Source organism: Salvelinus namaycush, chromosome 15 (assembly GCF_016432855.1).
Source record: "Salvelinus namaycush isolate Seneca chromosome 15, SaNama_1.0, whole genome shotgun sequence".
NCBI lineage: Eukaryota > Metazoa > Chordata > Actinopteri > Salmoniformes > Salmonidae > Salvelinus > Salvelinus namaycush.
The window spans coordinates 5,381,585-5,399,447 of NC_052321.1; the positions used below are offsets into that span (position 1 = coordinate 5,381,585).

The 17,863-nt window shown below is 45.8% G+C and overlaps 1 protein-coding gene across 2 annotated transcripts in view; it reads right to left on the reverse strand.

Moving 5' to 3' along the window:
- Positions 1–6,003: 6,003 nt before the first annotated feature.
- The window catches only part of LOC120060141 (oocyte zinc finger protein XlCOF6.1-like), a 37,748-nt gene continuing 25,888 nt past the window's right edge, over positions 6,004–17,863 (reverse strand). For both annotated transcript variants that reach the window (XM_039009242.1, XM_039009241.1), the window contains 2 exons: positions 16,986–17,096; positions 6,004–7,588 (listed from right to left, as the gene is read on the reverse strand). In XM_039009242.1, coding sequence (XP_038865170.1) covers positions 6,483–7,588; positions 16,986–17,096 — 1,217 coding nt within the window. In that variant the 3' untranslated portion in view covers positions 6,004–6,482. The remainder of the gene's footprint in view (positions 7,589–16,985; positions 17,097–17,863) is intronic.

Sequence of the window (17,863 nt, forward strand, 5' to 3'; positions counted from 1 at the left end):
TCCCGTCTACCAACACCTACTATTGTGGACCTCCCGTCTACCAACACCTACTATTGTGGACCTCCCGTCTACCAACACCTACTATTGTGGACCTTCCGTCTACCAACACCTACTATTGTGGACCTTCAGTCTACCAACACCTACTATTGTGGACCTTCAGTCTACCAACACCTACTATTGTGGACCTTCAGTCTACCAACACCTACTATTGTGGACCTCCCGTCTACCAACACCTACTATTGTGGACTTCCCGTCTACCAACACCTACTATTGTGGACTTCCCGTCTACCAACACCTACTATTGTGGACTTCCCGTCTACCAGCACCTACTATTGTGGACCTTCCGTCTACCAACACCTACTATTGTGGACCTCCCGTCTACCAACACCTACTATTGTGGACTTCCCGTCTACCAAAACCTACTATTGTGGACTTCCCGTCTACCAAAACCTACTATTGTGGACCTTCAGTCTACCAACACCTACTATTGTGGACCTTCAGTCTACCAAAACCTACTATTGTGGACCTCCCGTCTACCAACACCTACTATTGTGGACCTCCCGTCTACCAACACCTACTATTGTGGACCTCCCGTCTACCAACACCTACTATTGTGGACCTTCAGTCTACCAACACCTACTATTGTGGACCTCCCGTCTACCAACACCTACTATTGTGGACCTTCAGTCTACCAACACCTACTATTGTGGACCTCCCGTCTACCAACACCTACTATTGTGGACCTCCCGTCTACCAACACCTACTATTGTGGACCTTCCGTCTACCAACACCTACTATTGTGGACTTCCCGTCTACCAACACCTACTATTGTGGACCTTCCGTCTACCACACCTACTATTGTGGACCTTCCGTCTACCAACACCTACTATTGTGGACCTTCAGTCTACCAACACCTACTATTGTGGACCTCCCGTCTACCAACACCTACTATTGTGGACCTTCCGTCTACCAACACCTACTATTGTGGACCTTCAGTCTACCAACACCTACTATTGTGGACTTCCCGTCTACCAACACCTACTATTGTGGACCTTCCGTCTACCAACACCTACTATTGTGGACCTTCCGTCTACCAACACCTACTATTGTGGACCTTCCGTCTACCAACACCTACTATTGTGGACCTTCCGTCTACCAACACCTACTATTGTGGACCTCCCGTCTACCAACACCTACTATTGTGGACCTTCAGTCTACCAACACCTACTATTGTGGACCTTCCGTCTACCAACACCTACTATTGTGGACCTTCAGTCTACCAACACCTACTATTGTGGACCTTCCGTCTACCAACACCTACTATTGTGGACCTCCCGTCTACCAACACCTACTATTGTGGACCTCCCGTCTACCAACACCTACTATTGTGGACCTCCCGTCTACCAACACCTACTATTGTGGACCTTCCGTCTACCAACACCTACTATTGTGGACCTTCAGTCTACCAACACCTACTATTGTGGACCTTCAGTCTACCAACACCTACTATTGTGGACCTTCAGTCTACCAACACCTACTATTGTGGACCTCCAGTCTACCAACACCTACTATTGTGGACCTCCCGTCTACCAACACCTACTATTGTGGACCTTCGTCTAACAACACCTACTATTGTGGACCTCCCGTCTACCAACACCTACTATTGTGGACCTCCCGTCTACCAACACCTACTATTGTGGACCTCCCGTCTACCAACACCTACTATTGTGGACCTTCCGTCTACCAACACCTACTATTGTGGACCTTCAGTCTACCAACACCTACTATTGTGGACCTTCAGTCTACCAACACCTACTATTGTGGACCTTCAGTCTACCAACACCTACTATTGTGGACCTTCAGTCTACCAACACCTACTATTGTGGACCTTCAGTCTACCAACACCTACTATTGTGGACCTTCAGTCTACCAACACCTACTATTGTGGACCTTCAGTCTACCAACACCTACTATTGTGGACTTCCCGTCTACCAACACCTACTATTGTGGACCTTCCGTCTACCAACACCTACTATTGTGGACCTTCAGTCTACCAACACCTACTATTGTGGACCTTCCGTCTACCAACACCTACTATTGTGGACCTCCCGTCTACCAACACCTACTATTGTGGACCTTCCGTCTACCAACACCTACTATTGTGGACCTTCCGTCTACCAACACCTACTATTGTGGACCTCCCGTCTACCAACACCTACTATTGTGGACCTCCCGTCTACCAACACCTACTATTGTGGACCTCCCGTCTACCAACACCTACTATTGTGGACCTTCCGTCTACCAACACCTACTATTGTGGACCTTCAGTCTACCAACACCTACTATTGTGGACCTTCAGTCTACCAACACCTACTATTGTGGACCTCCCGTCTACCAACACCTACTATTGTGGACCTCCCGTCTACCAACACCTACTATTGTGGACCTTCGTCTACCAACACCTACTATTGTGGACCTCCCGTCTACCAACACCTACTATTGTGGACCTCCCGTCTACCAACACCTACTATTGTGGACCTTCAGTCTACCAACACCTACTATTGTGGACTTCCCGTCTACCAACACCTACTATTGTGGACCTTCAGTCTACCAACACCTACTATTGTGGACCTCCCGTCTACCAACACCTACTATTGTGGACCTTCCGTCTACCAACACCTACTATTGTGGACCTTCCGTCTACCAACACCTACTATTGTGGACCTTCAGTCTACCAACACCTACTATTGTGGACCTTCCGTCTACCAACACCTATATTGTGGACCTTCAGTCTACCAACACCTACTATTGTGGACCTTCAGTCTACCAACACCTACTATTGTGGACCTTCAGTCTACCAACACCTACTATTGTGGACCTTCAGTCTACCAACACCTACTATTGTGGACCTTCAGTCTACCAACACCTACTATTGTGGACCTTCAGTCTACCAACACCTACTATTGTGGACCTCCCGTCTACCAACACCTACTATTGTGGACCTCCCGTCTACCAACACCTACTATTGTGGACCTTCCGTCTACCAACACCTACTATTGTGGACTTCCCGTCTACCAACACCTACTATTGTGGACTTCCCGTCTACCAACACCTACTATTGTGGACTTCCCGTCTACCAGCACCTACTATTGTGGACCTTCCGTCTACCAACACCTACTATTGTGGACCTCCCGTCTACCAACACCTACTATTGTGGACCTTCAGTCTACCAAAACCTACTATTGTGGACCTCCCGTCTACCAACACCTACTATTGTGGACCTTCAGTCTACCAACACCTACTATTGTGGACCTCCCGTCTACCAAAACCTACTATTGTGGACCTTAGCAGCGCTTCCCGTCCTCAATAGTGGTCTGAGTTCAACATCCTGGTCCTCCGCCGACATGCCACACCCCCCCCCCCCATTGCACTGTATGTATTGGCACATTTTAAAACAACGGCTGCAGTCCTTAGAACACAAAAGGGACGGTTTTGGTAGATGGGAGCTCTTTCATATTGAGCATCTATGTCAATGACTCTGAAAGATCTATTTGCATAAATAGTTTAAGTGATTTACTATTGACCTCCAGTGAGACAGTGTTTTTATTGTTGACGTTTATCGATTCAGCATAAAGACTAATTCTTACTCGTAGCCAATAGTTAGGCCTACATGAAATAAATATAGGCACATCAAATTGTTACGGACCAAACATAGTTCCTTATAGCATCTTTAATAGATTGAATTCAAATATGTATCAACACTTGTATGACATTTTTCTCCTTTTACACAAAATGTTAGCAACATTACTCAGTTACCCCCCTCCTTCATGTTGATTTTAAGTCCTTAAGTCACATTAAGCCATCGTTGGGAGATCAACGCAAGCATTTTAGAATTTCTTCTGTGAATGGAATTTTGGGTAACTTTATTCTCCGCAGATCTACCATTACTGATAAGGCTCCTGTGTGCTCAGTGAGGGTCTGTAAAGAATGTGCGTCAGTCATATGTAAGGCTTCTCTCCTGGTGACGTCTGCAGCCCAATTTAACACTGCTCTATATATGTCCCCCTCAACTCTCTGTTCTCCCTCCAAACTGAACCGGTCTCATCCTCCTCATCCCTGGTTTGCCCATGAACTTCGTGCTCTGAAACAAGCTGGCTGGAGCCTGAGCAGGAAGTCTGGGCTCACCGTCCACACTGAGGCCTACAAACTCTACCTCTCCACCTACAGGGATGGCCTCAGTGCTGCCAGGTCCACCTACTTCAACAACAGCTCAAATAAGAACCCCCAGACACTATTCCCCACTGTCAAGAAACTACTTCAGCCCTGTGACCACATCTTCTCTACTCCTTTGACTGAACTCTGCAACTCCTTCCTTCAGTTTTTCTCAAGGACAAGATTCAACTAATCACTGACTGATAAATCTGCCTCAGCCACCCCTCCCCGTCAACCTCCTCAACCGTTACCCCTGAAACCCGACTCTCCACATTCGGCCCCCTATTGACTCTCAATATATCTCTCAACTTGACATGTCACCCAGGACTACAACCTGCTCCCAGGATCCTCTCCCCACTGTTCTCATCAAAGCCTGCCTGCTCTGTCCATATCTTACCCACATCATCAACCTCGCCCATGGAGCTGTCCCGTCCATGTACAAAACAGCTGCAGTCCCCCCCATCCGAAAGAAGCCCGGACTAGATACCTCCATCCTCAATGACTATCGTACCATCTCCAACCTCTTCCTCGCTAAAACACTTGAAAAAGGCCAGTTGCCTCTCCACTACAAACCCACCTCCTGATCAATAACCTATTTGAGCCCATCCAGTCTGGTTTCCACTCCCTCAAAGTCATCAATGACCTCCTAACCTCTGCTGATGCCGGTGCCCTCAACATCCTGATTGTCTTTGACACGGTGAGCCAACAAGTCCTGGTCACCAGGCTTGAGGGTCTGGGTGTTGAGGGCACTCTCCTGGCTACAATCCTACCTCACCAACCAGACCCACTACATCACCCTCAATGGCCATACCTCACACAGCTGCAGTTACACAGGGTGTCCCCCAGGGCTCTGTGCTGGGCCCCTTACTCTTCATCTACATCCTCCCTCTTGGTCAGATGCTCCATCACTTCAACATCCAGTTGCCATAAATTGTCAACCTAACCATTGATGATACCATTGTCTCTGCCTCAACCTTGGGTGTTGTTCTGGACTGCACCTTCTTTCCACCACTACATCTGCGGCTGAAACCCTGATCCAAGCATTCATCATCTCCCGTCTCTGCAACTCACAAGCTCCCTCCATAAGCTCCAAATGGTTCAGAACTCTGCAGCCGAACTCCTCCCCCACACTGACATCACACTCGTTTCCCTTCTTTAAGCCCCTCCCCCTTGGTTTCATGGTTTTGTTTCTTCCTGCTGTTGTCTTGGCATCGTCTTGTTTTCTGTATAGTTTCCACAATGGTAAAAGCTATTGAAAATGTAATTGAAAATAAGTCCCATGTATTATTATAATAAACAGGGACACTATCAATGTTGTCACCATTCAATGAATATATGGATAAAACATCAAATACATTTAAGTGTTTTTTAAAATAACATACCTGGTTACCTGCATTAAGTACCAACTTCAATTCAACAAAGGCTTTCTGCAAAGCATAAGGCAGATTGTAGTTCTGGAAGAGCCTTGTAAACAGAAGGAGCAACAGAATACACTACAGTATCGTCCACATACAAGTGGAGGTTACAATTTCTTACAAACCAATAGTGTTTATATAGATAGTAAAAAGTACAGGGCCCAAAATCGACCCATGGGGGGACACCTTTAGTACTAAAGGAAACTTTACTTAACACCATCAGAAGTGTTCTCTCTGTCAGGTTGTTTTCAAACCAAATGCAGGCTGCCTGACCAGGCCAATTTTTATTTTACCTTTAAGTAGGCAAGTCAGTTAAGAACAAATTCATGTTTTCAATGACGGCCAAGGAACAGTGGGTTAACTGCCTTGTTCAGGGGCAGAACGACAGATTTTTACCTTGTCAGCTCGGGGATTCGATCTTGTAACCTTTCGGTTACTAGTCCAACGCTCTAACCACTAGGCTACCTGCCGCCAAAAATTGGTCAACACAATCAAAAGACTTCCACGGGTCTATAAAAAGGGCAGCACAATGTCATTTACAATGTAATTGATCAGCAAAGACGCAGCAGGTATAGTGCTATGATGAACACTTAACTGATTCAATGAGGTGAAGCACTTCTCACAGTCAGGACAAGAGTACGACTTCTCTCCTGTACTTATTCGCTGGTGGTGTTTGAAGCTATCCACATTCAGAACATTGATAAGGCTTTTCTCCTGTTCGCACTCTCTTATGAATGTTTAGATGACTTGGTGAGGTGAAATCCTTCCCCACAGTTAGAGCAGGAGTAAGGTTTTTCTCCTGTGTGTTTACTTGTGAAGGTTCAGGCTGTCCAGATGAGAGATTCTTCCACACAGTCAGATCATTAGTAAGGCTTCTCCCCTGTGTGCACTCTGATGTAGTGTTAGATTGCTTGATGTGGTGAAGCATTTCCCACAGTCAGAGCAGCAGTAAGGCTTCTCTCCAGAATGTTTCCGCAGGTGTCTTTCAAGATATGATGGGAATGGGAAACTCTTCCCACAGTCAGAGCAGGAGTAAGGCTTCTCCCCTGTGTGAGTTATCCGATGAGAGGTTAGATGACTTGATGTTGTGAAGCATTTCCCACAGTCAGAGCAGGAGTACGGTTTCTCTCCAGAATGTTTCCGCAAGTGTATTTCAAGATATGATGGGAATGGGAAACTCTTCTCACAGTGAGGACAGCGGTGAGGCTTCTCTCCAGTGTGTGTTCGCTGGTGCACGTTCAAGCCACTCAGTTGGGAGAAACTCATCCCACAGACCGAGCAGGAATAAGGCTTCTCTCCAGAATGTTTTCGCAGGTGTCTTTCAAGATATGATGGGAATGGGAAACTCTCCTTACACTGAGGACAGTGGTGAGGCTTCTCTCCAGTGTGTGTTCGCTGGTGCACATTCAAGCCACTCAGTTGAGAGAAACTCATCCCACAGTCATTACAGGAATAAGGCTTCTCTCCAGAATGTTTACGCAGGTGTCTTTCAAGATATGATGGGAATGGGAAACTCTCCTCACAGTGAGGACAGTGGTGAGGCTTCTCTCCAGTGTGTGATCGCTGGTGCACATTCAAGCCACTGCGTTGCGAGAAACTCATCCCACAGACAGAGCAGGAATAAGGCTTCTCTCCAGAATGTTTTCGCAGGTGTCTTTCAAGATATGATGGGAATGGGAAACTCTCCTCACAGTGAGGACAGTGGTGAGGCTTCTCTCCAGTGTGTGTTCGCTGGTGCACATTCAAGCCACTCAGTTGAGAGAAACTCATCCCACAGTCAGAGCAAGAGTAAGGCTTCTCTCCAGAATGTTTACGCACGTGTCTTTCAAGATATGAAAGGAACGGGAAACTCTTCTCACAGTGAGGACAGCTGTGAGACCTCTTAACTTTGCCCACCTTCCGATGTTTCTTGACTGAAGCAGGTAATGTCTCAACTTGGTCAGAGGAGTTAGGGGTCTCTCCTGTGTAAATGACAACAAAACAACAAGTGAGCTGGTGAAACACAAATGCATAATTTTTGAATCAAATTAAAAGAAAGCAATGTGCCCAATAAAGCAGTACTGAAATGGGTTACTTACAGTAGGTTTCTCTGCTTGGAACTAATGAGCAATCATTTTGACTGCAACATTCTAACAGTGTAATTTAATACATTTCATATATGCTTTCACAAAAATAACAACTTGGTTGTGTTTATGAAGGACTAAGGTAACATTAAAATATGTTTACTTTATTTCAAGCACAATATAATTATTTTGTTACTGTATGAAACAAAACCACAAAAAACGTGTTCAATCAATTTAATTCATGGAGTGCCCTTTCATAATGACTATGAAACAGAAAGTGTGTGTGTGTTGGAACACCGTAAAAGCTTATTTTTATAACGACAAAAACAAAATACCATTCAGATTTATTTTTTGAGGTCACTCCTTTCATTGGGAATCCAGATTTCTAATCGACTTTCTTGCAGTTCCTATCACTTCCACTGGATGTCAACAGTCTTTAGAAATTGGTTGAGGTTTTTCCTTTGAGAAATGAAGAAGTAGCACTGTTCAGAACGAGGGAAGTGTAATCTTTGTTAGAGGCGCGTTACACAGAGGCTCGCTACACATGGTTTTCCTCCGGCATTGAACACAGTATATCCCATCTTACATTTTATCAATTATTTACGTAAAAAAATACCTAAAGTTGAATTAGGAAGTAGTTTTAAATGTTTGAACAAAGCTTACAGGTAACTTTAGTAGTCATGTTGCGTGAGTTGGAACCGGTGTTTTTCTGGATCAAACGCGACAAATAAATGGACATTTTGGACATATATCGACGGAATTAATCGAACAAAAGGACAATTTGTGATGTTTATGGGACATATTGGAGTGCCAACAGAAGAAGCTCGTCAAAGGTAAGGCATGAATTATATCTTTATTTCTGCGTTTTGTGTCGCGCCTGGAGGGTTGAAATATGATGGTCTGATGGTCTGTTTGTTTGCTCGAGTGCTATCCTCAGATAATAGCATCGTTTGCTTTCGCCGTAAAGCCTTTTTGAAATCTGACGCGTTGGCTGGATTCACAACAAGGGTAGCTTTAATTTGGTGTATTGCATGAGTGATTTCACGAAAGTTTAATTTTTATAGTAATTTATTAGTTGGGACATATCCCAGAGAGGTTAACTTCTTTGGGATAGGGGGCAGCATTTTCACTTTTGGATGAATTGGTGCCCAAATTGAACGGCCTCCTACTCTGTCCCAGATGATAATATATGCATATTATTATTACTATTGGATAGAAAACACTCTGAAGTTTCTAAAACCGTTTGAATTATGTCTGTGAGTATAACAGAACTCATTTGGCAGGCAAACTTCCAAACAGGAAGTAAAAAATCTGAAATGGGTCGATGTGAAAGTCATTGCCTATTCAAATCTCTGTAATTTATGGATCTGTTTGTACTTCATACGCCTTCCACTAGATGTCAACAGTCAGTAGAACGTGGAATGAAGCCTCTAGTGTGATGTGGGGCTGGATGGGAGCTATTTGAGTGACTGGTCTGGCAGAGTTCCAGTTCCTGCCCACGCACGCTAGCCATGTGATGTCCATGTGTGCCATGGGTTACACAGACATGAAGAAATGCTCCGGTTGGGACGTTATTGGATATATATGATAACAAAATCCTAAAGATTGATTCTCTACTAATTTTGACCAGTTTATTCGACTTGTAATATAACTTTTTGAAGTTTTCATCCGACATTTGCCTTCAATGCGCCGGTGTTTGGACACGTGTACTACACATGCTAGATAAAGTTACTTATGTCATATTAGCAATGGACATAGTCGAACAAAAAAAACGATTTATTGTGGAAATAGGATTCCTGGCATTGCATTCTGATGAAGATATTCAAAGGTAAGGGAATATTTATGATGTAATTTCGTATTTCTGTCGAATCCAACATGGCGGAGAAATGTTATTTATATTTGAGCGCCGTCTCAGATTATTGCATGGTGTGCTTTTTCCTAAAGTTTTTTTTACATTTTTTTTTTTTTAAATCTGACACAGCGGTTGCATTAAGAACCAGTGTATCTTTAATTATATGTAAAACATGTATCTTTCATCAAAGTTGATGATGAGTATTTATGTTAGATGGCGTGGCTCTCTAAAAGTTCTCCGGATATTTGAGCCACTTCTGAACACGGCGCCAATGTAAACCAAGATTTGTGGCTATAAATATGCACATTATCGAACAAAACAAATGTATTGTGTAACATGATGTCATATGAGTGTCATCTGATGAAGATGTTCAAAGGTTAGTGATTAATTTTCTCTATTTCTGGGTTTTGTGAAAGCTATCTTTGCTGGGAAAAAATGGCTGCGTGTTTTTTGGATTTGGTGGTGAGCTAACATAAATATATGTTGTGTTTTCGCTGTAAAACATTTTAAAAATCGGACATGTTGGCTGGATTCACAAGATGTTTATCTTTCATTTGCTGTATTGGACTGGTTAATGTGTGAAAGTTAAATATTTCAAAAAAATATTTTTGAATTTCGCACGCTGCCTTTTCAGCGGAATGTTGGGGGGGGGGGGGGGGGGGGGGGTTCCGCTATCGGAACGTCTGTCCAAGAAAGGTTAACAGCTTCTACCCCCAAGCCATAAGACTGCTGAACAATTAAGCAAATGGCCACCGGATTATTTACATCGACCCCCCCCCCCTCTCTCCATTTGTTTTTTACACTGCTGTTACTCGCTGTTTATCTATGCATAGTCACTTCACACCTACCTACACGTACAAATTACCTTGACTAACTTGTGCCCCCACACATTGACTCTGTACCGGTACCCCTTGTATATAGCCTCGTTGTTATTATTATTTTTTTGGTAAATATTTTAACTCTTTCTTGAACTGCACTCTTGGTTAAGGGCTTGTAAGAATTTCACGGTTAGGTCTACACGTTGTATTCGGTGCATTTGACAAAGTTTGATTTGAATTTACGAACATCCAACAGTTGAATATGGAATTGACCATTTTTAGGACCTTCCTCTGACACCGCCTGGTGTAGAGGTCCTGGGTGGCAGGCAGCTTAGCCCCAGTGATGTACTGGGCCGTTCGCACTACCCTCTGTAGTGCCTTGCGGTCGGAGGCAGAGCAGTTGCCGTACCAGGCAGTGATGCGACCAGTCAGGATGCGCTTGATGTTGCAGCTGTAAAAGTTTTGAGGATCTGAGTACCCATGACAAATCTTTTCAGTCTCCTGAGGGGAATAGCTTTTGTCGTGCCCTCTTCATGACTGTCTTGGTGTGATTGGACCAAGATAGTTTGTTGGTGATGTGGACACCAAGGAACTTGATGCTCCACTACAGCCCCGTCGATGAGAATGGGGGAGTGCTCAGTCCTCCTGTTCCTGTAGTCCACAATCATCTCCTTTGTCTTGATCACGTTGAGGGAGAGGTTGTTATCCTGGCACCATCAAATCTAATTAGATATGTCACACGCGGTTAGCAGATGTTAATGCGAGTGTAGCGAAATGCTTGGCATCTAGTTCCGACCATGCAGTAATATCTAACCTAACAATTTCACAACAACTACCTTATACACACAAGTGTAAAGGAATGAATAAGAATATGTACATAAAAATATATGAATGAGCGATGGCCGAACGGCATAGGCAAGATGCAGTAGATGGTATAGAGTACAGTATATACATATGAGATGAGTAATGTAGGGTATGTAAACATTATATAAAGTGGCTAGTGATACATTACATCAATTTTTCATTATTATAGTGGCTAGAGATGAGTCAGTATGTTGGCAGCAGCCACTCAATGTTAGTGATAGCTGTTTAACAGTCTGATGGCCTTGAGATAGAAGCTGTTTTTCAGTCTCTCGGTCCCCGCTTTGATGCACCTGTACTGACCTCGCCTTCTCGATGATAGCGGGGTGAACAGGCAGTGGCTCGGGTGGTTGTTGTCCTTGATGATCTTTTTGGCCTTCCTGTGACATCGGGTGGTGTAGGTGTCCTGGAGGGCAGGTAATTTGCCCCCGGTGATGCGTTGTGCAGACCTCACTACCCTCTGGAGAGCTTTACGGTTGTGGGCGGAGCAGTTGCCGTACCAGGCAGTGATACAGCCCAACAGGATGCTCTCGATTGTGCATCTGTAAAAGTGTGTGAGTGTTTTTGGTGACAAGCCAAATTTCTTCAGCCTCCTGAGGTTGAAGAGGCGCTGCTGCGCCTTCTTCACCACGCTGTCTGTGTGGGTGGACCATTTCAGTTTGTCCGTAACTCTCCACCCTCTCCACTACTGTCCTGTCAATATAGATAGGGGGCTGCTCCCTCTGCTGTTTCCTGAAGTTCATGATCATCTCCTTTGTTTTGTGGACGTTGAGTGAGAGGTTATTTTCCTGACACCACACGCCGAGGGCCCTCACCTCCTCCCTGTAGGCCGTCTCATTGTTGTTGGTAATCAAGCCTACCACTGTAGTGTCGTCTGCAAACTTGATGATTGAGTTGGAGGCGTGCATGGCCACGCAGTCATGGGTGAACAGGGAGTACAGGAGAGGGCTGAGAACGCACCCTTGTGGGGCCCCAGTGTTGAGGATCAGCGGGTGGAGATGTTGTTACCTACCCTCACCACCTGGGGGCAGCCCGTCAGGAAGTTCAGGACCCAGTTGCACAGGGCGGGGTCGAGACCCAGGGTCTCGAGCTTAATGACGAGTTTGGAGGGTACTATGGTGTTAAATGCTGAGCTGTTGTCGATGAACAGCATTCTTACATAGGCATTCCTCTTGTCCAGATGGGTTAGGGCAGTGTGATTGCGATTGTGTCGTCTGTGGACCTATTGGGGCGGTAAGCAAATTGGAGTGGGTCTAGGGTGTCAGGTAGGGTGAAGGTGATATGGTCATGGACTAGTCTCTCAAAGCACTTCATGATGACGGAAGTGAGTGCTACGGGGCGATAGTCATTTAGCTCAGTTACCTTCGTTTTTCTTGGGAACAGGAACAATGGTGGCCCTCTTGAAGCATGTGGGAACAGCAGACTGGGATAAGGCTTGATTGAATGTGTCAGTAAACGCACCAGCCAGCTGGTCTGCGCATGAGGATGCGGCTGGGGATGCCGTCTGGACCGGCAGCCTTGCGAGGGTTAACACGTTTAAATGTTTTACTCACGTTGGCTGCAGTGAAGGAGAGCCCGCAGGTTTTCGTAGTGGGCCATGTCAGTAGCACTGTGTAGTCCTCAAAGCAAGCAAAGAAGTTGTTTAGTTTGTCTGGGAGCAAGACATTGTGGTCCGCGACGGGGCTGGTTTTCCTTTTGTAGTTCGTGATTGACTGTATACCCTGCCACATACCTCTCGTGTCTGAGCCGTTGAATTGCGACTCTTTGTCTCTATACTGATGCTTAGCTTGTTTGATTGCCTTGCGGAGGGAATAGCTACACTGTTTGTTTCCGGTCACCTTGCCCTGATTAAAAGCAGTGGTTTGTACTTTCAGTTTTGCGCGAATGCTGCCATCAATCCACGGTTTCTGGTTGGGGAATATTTTAATAGATGCTGTGGGTACAACATCCCCGATGCACTTGCTAATAAACTCGCTCACCGAATCAGCGTATTCATCAATGTTATTGTTTGACGCTATGCGGAACATATCGCAGTCCACATGATCGAAGCAATCTTGAAGCGTGGAATCCGATTGGTCGGACCAGCGTTGAATAGACCTGAGCACGGGCGCTTCCTGTTTTAGTTTCTGTCTATAGGCTGGGAGCAACAAAATGGAGTCGTGGTCAGATTTTCCAAAAGGAGGGCGGGGGACGGCTTTATATGCGTCGCGAAAGTTAGAATATCAATGATCCAGGGATTTGCCAGCCCGGGTTGCGCATTCCATATGCTGATAAAATTTAGGGAGCCTTGTTTTCAGATTAGCCTTGTTAAAATCCCCAGCTACAATAAATGCATCCTCAGGATATGTGGTTTCCAGTTTACATAGAGTCAAATTAAGTTCTTTAAGGGCCGTCAAAGTGTCTGATTGGGGCGGGATATACACGACTGTGATTATGATCTGGTAGATAATGCGGTCGGTATTTGATTGTAAGGAATTCTAGGTCAGGTGAACAAAAGGAATTGAGTTCCTGTATTTTGTTATGATCACACCACGTCTCGTTAATCATAAGGCATACACCCCCGCCCTTCTTCTTACCAGAGAGATGTTTGTTTCTGTTGGCGCGATGCATGAAGAAGCCAGGTGGCTGTACCGACTCTGACGTATCGCGAGTGAGCCATGTTTCCGTGAAACAAAGAACGTTACAATCTCTGATGTCGCTCTGGAAGGCAACCCTTGCTTGGATTTTGTCTACGTTGTTGTCAAGAGACTGGACATTGGTGAGTAGTATGCTCGGGAGCGGGGCACGATGTGCCCGTCTACGGAGCCTGACCAGAAGACCGCTCCCAACGGCCCCTTCTGGTCAGGCGCCATTGTTTTGGGTCGCAGGCTGGGATCCGATCCATTGTCCTGGGTGGTGGACCAAACAGAGGATCCACTTCGGGAAAGTCGTATTCCTGGTCGTAATGTTGGTGAGTTGACGTTGCTCTTATATCCAATAGTTCCTCCCGACTGTATGTAATAAAACCTCATATTTCCTGGGGTAACAATGTAAGAAATAACACATAAAAAAAAACAAAATACTGCATAGTTTCCTAGGAACGTGAAGCGAGGTGGCCATCTCTGTCGGCGCCAAGTCTCTGACCTCCTCCCTATAGGCTGTCTCGTCGTTGATCAGGCCTACTACTGTTGTGTCGTCTGCAAACTTAATCATGGTGTTGGAGTCGTGCCTGGCCATGCAGTCGTGGGTGAACAGGGAGTACAGGAGGGGACTGAGCACGCACCCCTGAGGGGCTCCAGTGTTGAGGATCGGCGTGGCAGATGTTTTGCTACCTACCCTTACCACCTGGGGGTGGCCCGTCAGGAAGTCCAGGATCCAGTTGCAGAGGGAGGTGTTTAGTCCCAAGATTCTTAGCTTAGTGATGAGTTTTGAGGGCACTATGGTGTTGAACGCTGAGCTGTAGTCAATGAACAGCATTCGCACATAGGTGTTCCTTCTGTCCAGGTGGGGAAGGGCAGTGTGGAGTGCAATAGAGATTGCATCTGTGGATCTGTTTGAGCAGTATGCAAATTGCAGTGGGTCTAGGGTTTCTGGGATAATGGCATTAATGTGAGCCATTACCAGCCTTTCAAAGTACTTCATGGCTATGGACGTGAGTGCTACGGGTCTGTAGTCATTTAGGCAGGTTACCTTAGTCCCTGTGCCCAAGAGCACTATGGTGGTCTGCTTGAAGCATGTTGGTATTAGACTCAATCAGGGACATGTTGAAAATGTCAGTGAAGACACCTGCCAGTTGGTCAGCATATGCCCGGAGAACATGTCCTGGTAATCCGTCTGGCCCCGCAGCCTTGTGTATGTCGACCTGTATAAAGGTCTTACTCACGTCGGCTACGGAGAGCGTGATCACACAGTCGTCCGGAATAGCCGATGCTCTCACGTATGCCTCAGTGTTGTTGGCCTCGAAGTGATTTGGCTCATCTGGTAGGCTCGTGTCACTGGGCAGCTCGCGGCTGTGCCTCCGTTTGTAGTCTGTAATAGTTTGCAGACTCTGTCACATCCGACGAGCGTCGGAGCCGGTGTAGTACGATTCAATCTTAGCCTTGTATTGACGCTTCGCCTGTTTGATGTTTCGTCAGAGGGCATAGCAGGATTTCTTATAAGCTTCCAGGTTAGAGTCCCGCACCTTGAAAGCGGCAACTCTAGCCTTTAGCTCAGCGCGGATGTTGCCTGTAATCCATGGCTTCTGGTTGGGGTGTGTACGTACAGTCACTGTGGGGACGACGTCCTCGATGGACTTATTGATAAAGCCAGTGACTCGTGGTGTACCATCAGTGCCATCAATGCCATCAGAAGAATCCCAGAACATATTCCAGTCTGTGCTAGCAAAACAGTCTGATTGTATGCATAACACTACCTCATCTATCACTGATAGTGACATTGTTCGTACTGTATATTATTTATATTGACAATATCTATTTCTACTATGCAATATTTATAAAATATTTTTTATCTGGACACTGTTTACATGGAATTGTTCCTTATTGTAGGCTACTACTTTTAGTCTTCATCTTTACTACACTACTCACTGTTTAGCACATGACCTCACATGTGAATCCTTAAAGAGATGGGTGGGGCTAAGGCTTAAGAAGATGTGATTAATGCTGAATGGGTGTAGACAAAGGAGAGCTCTCCAGTAAGTGTACCAAAATATTCACAGGCCATTTTCTCAAAAGTGAGTTTACAAGTTTATTAACTTTCAAAGCAGAATTACTTTCCCATTTGTTCCTCAACTGTAGTGTAATGATATACAATGTTGTAGCTCTGAGTCTCTACTTTTATCCAATGTAAAGAAACAACTCAATTTCAAATGTTGCTTCATAAGACCGATTTGAGCTGGATCGGTCACATGTACCAATACAATAGAATGGACTATCCTGTTCTTCATTCACAATTGGAGATTCCATAATTATGCATTGTTCACTTTAGCGATTATAGTGTTGAAGACCCACTCCAGCGTCCCTAGAGCAGCACCTGATTTCATTAACAATAGCACCTCAATAGGTGGTCCAGGTGTACTCCAACTTAGCACAAATGTGTGGTGTCACATCAGATCTTCTAAAGAGCTGATCTGATTTGTAAAAAAATAAATTAAAAAAATTAGTAGAAAAATATCTGAATTAGGCTGCCGTTTCGGGCCATTTGTTATCAAGTGGCCACTGGTTGGTGGGGGCAGCAGGTTGCCTAGTGGTTAGAGCGTTGGGCCAGTAACCAAAAGGTTGCTGGATCGAATCCCCGAGCTGGTAAAATTCTATCGTTCTGCCCCTGAACAAGGCAGTTAACCAACTGTTCACCGGTAGGACGTCATTGTAAGAATGTCTTAACCGACTTGCCTAGTTACATTTTTAAAAAGGCGCAATTGTCCTACATTGCTCCTCTATTGTTCTCGCAAGCAAGAGGGGAAGCCGATGACATCAGACCAACTCCTTGAATTGCCAAACTCTTGAATTTTGCAATTGTGTAAAAAATCAAGTAAAAACTATTTTGCTCAACCTCGTGTGTGCGTGCACTGCACTGCATTTACAAGCATTTCGCTACACCCGCAATAACATCTGCTAAACATGTGTATGCGACAAATAAACTGTGATTTGACTTGGAATGTCATTTTTTTCTACAGGAAAAGTTTTTTTTATAAATAGCTGGATTGGGACTTTAAACTGTGACGTCAACTAATGTGTTCCTGGATCATCGGACAGGCCTAAAAAAACTAGATCAAACCTGCTCTTACCATGATCAGATTCCCCAAAGCCATCCTTCTCCTCTTCTTTAACGGTGACATTCAGCCCCAGTGTTTGACTGCTGTCTGCCATCTTCACTGACGCCATCTCTGGACTCTCTTCTGTGTGAATGAGAACAAGGAAAAGGTTAAACTATGTTATCTTGCATTGACTTGAGGAAATAAAATAAATACTAAAACCATGTAGCAAAGTGGTTGGCGAGCAACTAAATAACCCAAATATGTCCTTTTTAAAATGCTTGGTGTCTTAACCCCAACCCCAGGCGTCCTAACCCCAACCCCAGGCGTCCTAACCCCAACCCCAGGCGTCCTAACCCCAACCCCAGGCGTCCCAACCCCAGGCGTCCCAACCCCAACCCCAGGCGTCCTAACCCCAACCCCAGGCGTCCCAACCCCAGGCGTCCCAACCCCAGGCGTCCCAACCCCAGGCGTCCCAACCCCAGGCGTCCCAACCCCGGCGTCCCAACCCCAGCCCCAGGTGTCTTAACCCTAACCCCAGGTGTCTTAACCCTAACCCCAGGTGTCCCAACCCCAGGCGTCCCAACCCCAGGCGTCTCAACCGCAGGCGTCCCAACCCCAGCCCCAGGTGTCCCAACCCCAGGCGTCCTAACCCCAGCCCCAGGCGTCCCAACCCCAGGCGTCCCAACCCCAGGCGTCCCAACCCCGGCGTCACAACCCTAACCCCAGGTGTCTTAACCCTAACCCCAGGTGTCTTAACCCTAACCCCAGGTGTCTTAACCCTAACCCCAGGTGTCCCAACCCCAGGTGTCCCAACCCTAGGCGTCCCAACCCCAGGCGTCCCAACCCCAGGCGTCCCAGCCCCAGGTGTCTTAACCCTAACCCCAGGTGTCCCAACCCCAGGTGTCCCA